The sequence below is a fragment of the Habropoda laboriosa genome, unplaced genomic scaffold, assembly GCF_001263275.1.
Source record: "Habropoda laboriosa isolate 0110345459 unplaced genomic scaffold, ASM126327v1 C5713265, whole genome shotgun sequence".
NCBI classification, from domain to species: domain Eukaryota; kingdom Metazoa; phylum Arthropoda; class Insecta; order Hymenoptera; family Apidae; genus Habropoda; species Habropoda laboriosa.
The window spans coordinates 1-205 of record NW_017110874.1 but is presented as its reverse complement, the minus strand read 5'-3'; the positions used below and the strand labels follow the sequence as shown (position 1 = coordinate 205).

Below are 205 nucleotides of genomic sequence, written 5' to 3'. Positions count from 1 at the left end.
GCTGACAGAACTGCCTCCAGCAGACTCTCCGAAGATGGTAATCAAATCAGGATCACCTCCGAAGGCGACAGCGTTGTCTCTGAGCCACCTGAGCGCGAGAGCCTGGTCCCACAGACCCATATTCCCAGGTGCCTCCTCGCTGTTGGTGAAATGCTTGTTCAAATAGAGAAACCCAAAAGCTCCGACTCTGTACTGCATGGAGGCT

The 205-nt window shown here is 54.1% G+C and overlaps 1 protein-coding gene across 1 annotated transcript; it reads right to left on the bottom strand.

Moving 5' to 3' along the window:
• Positions 1 to 6: 6 nt before the first annotated feature.
• Positions 7 to 201, bottom strand: LOC108578318 (acetylcholinesterase-like; the record flags this gene model as incomplete). Its single annotated transcript, XM_017941623.1, has 1 exon — positions 7 to 201. A coding segment is annotated over one exon (195 nt), but the record flags the coding sequence as incomplete, so codon positions are not given.
• Positions 202 to 205: the final 4 nt, after the last annotated feature.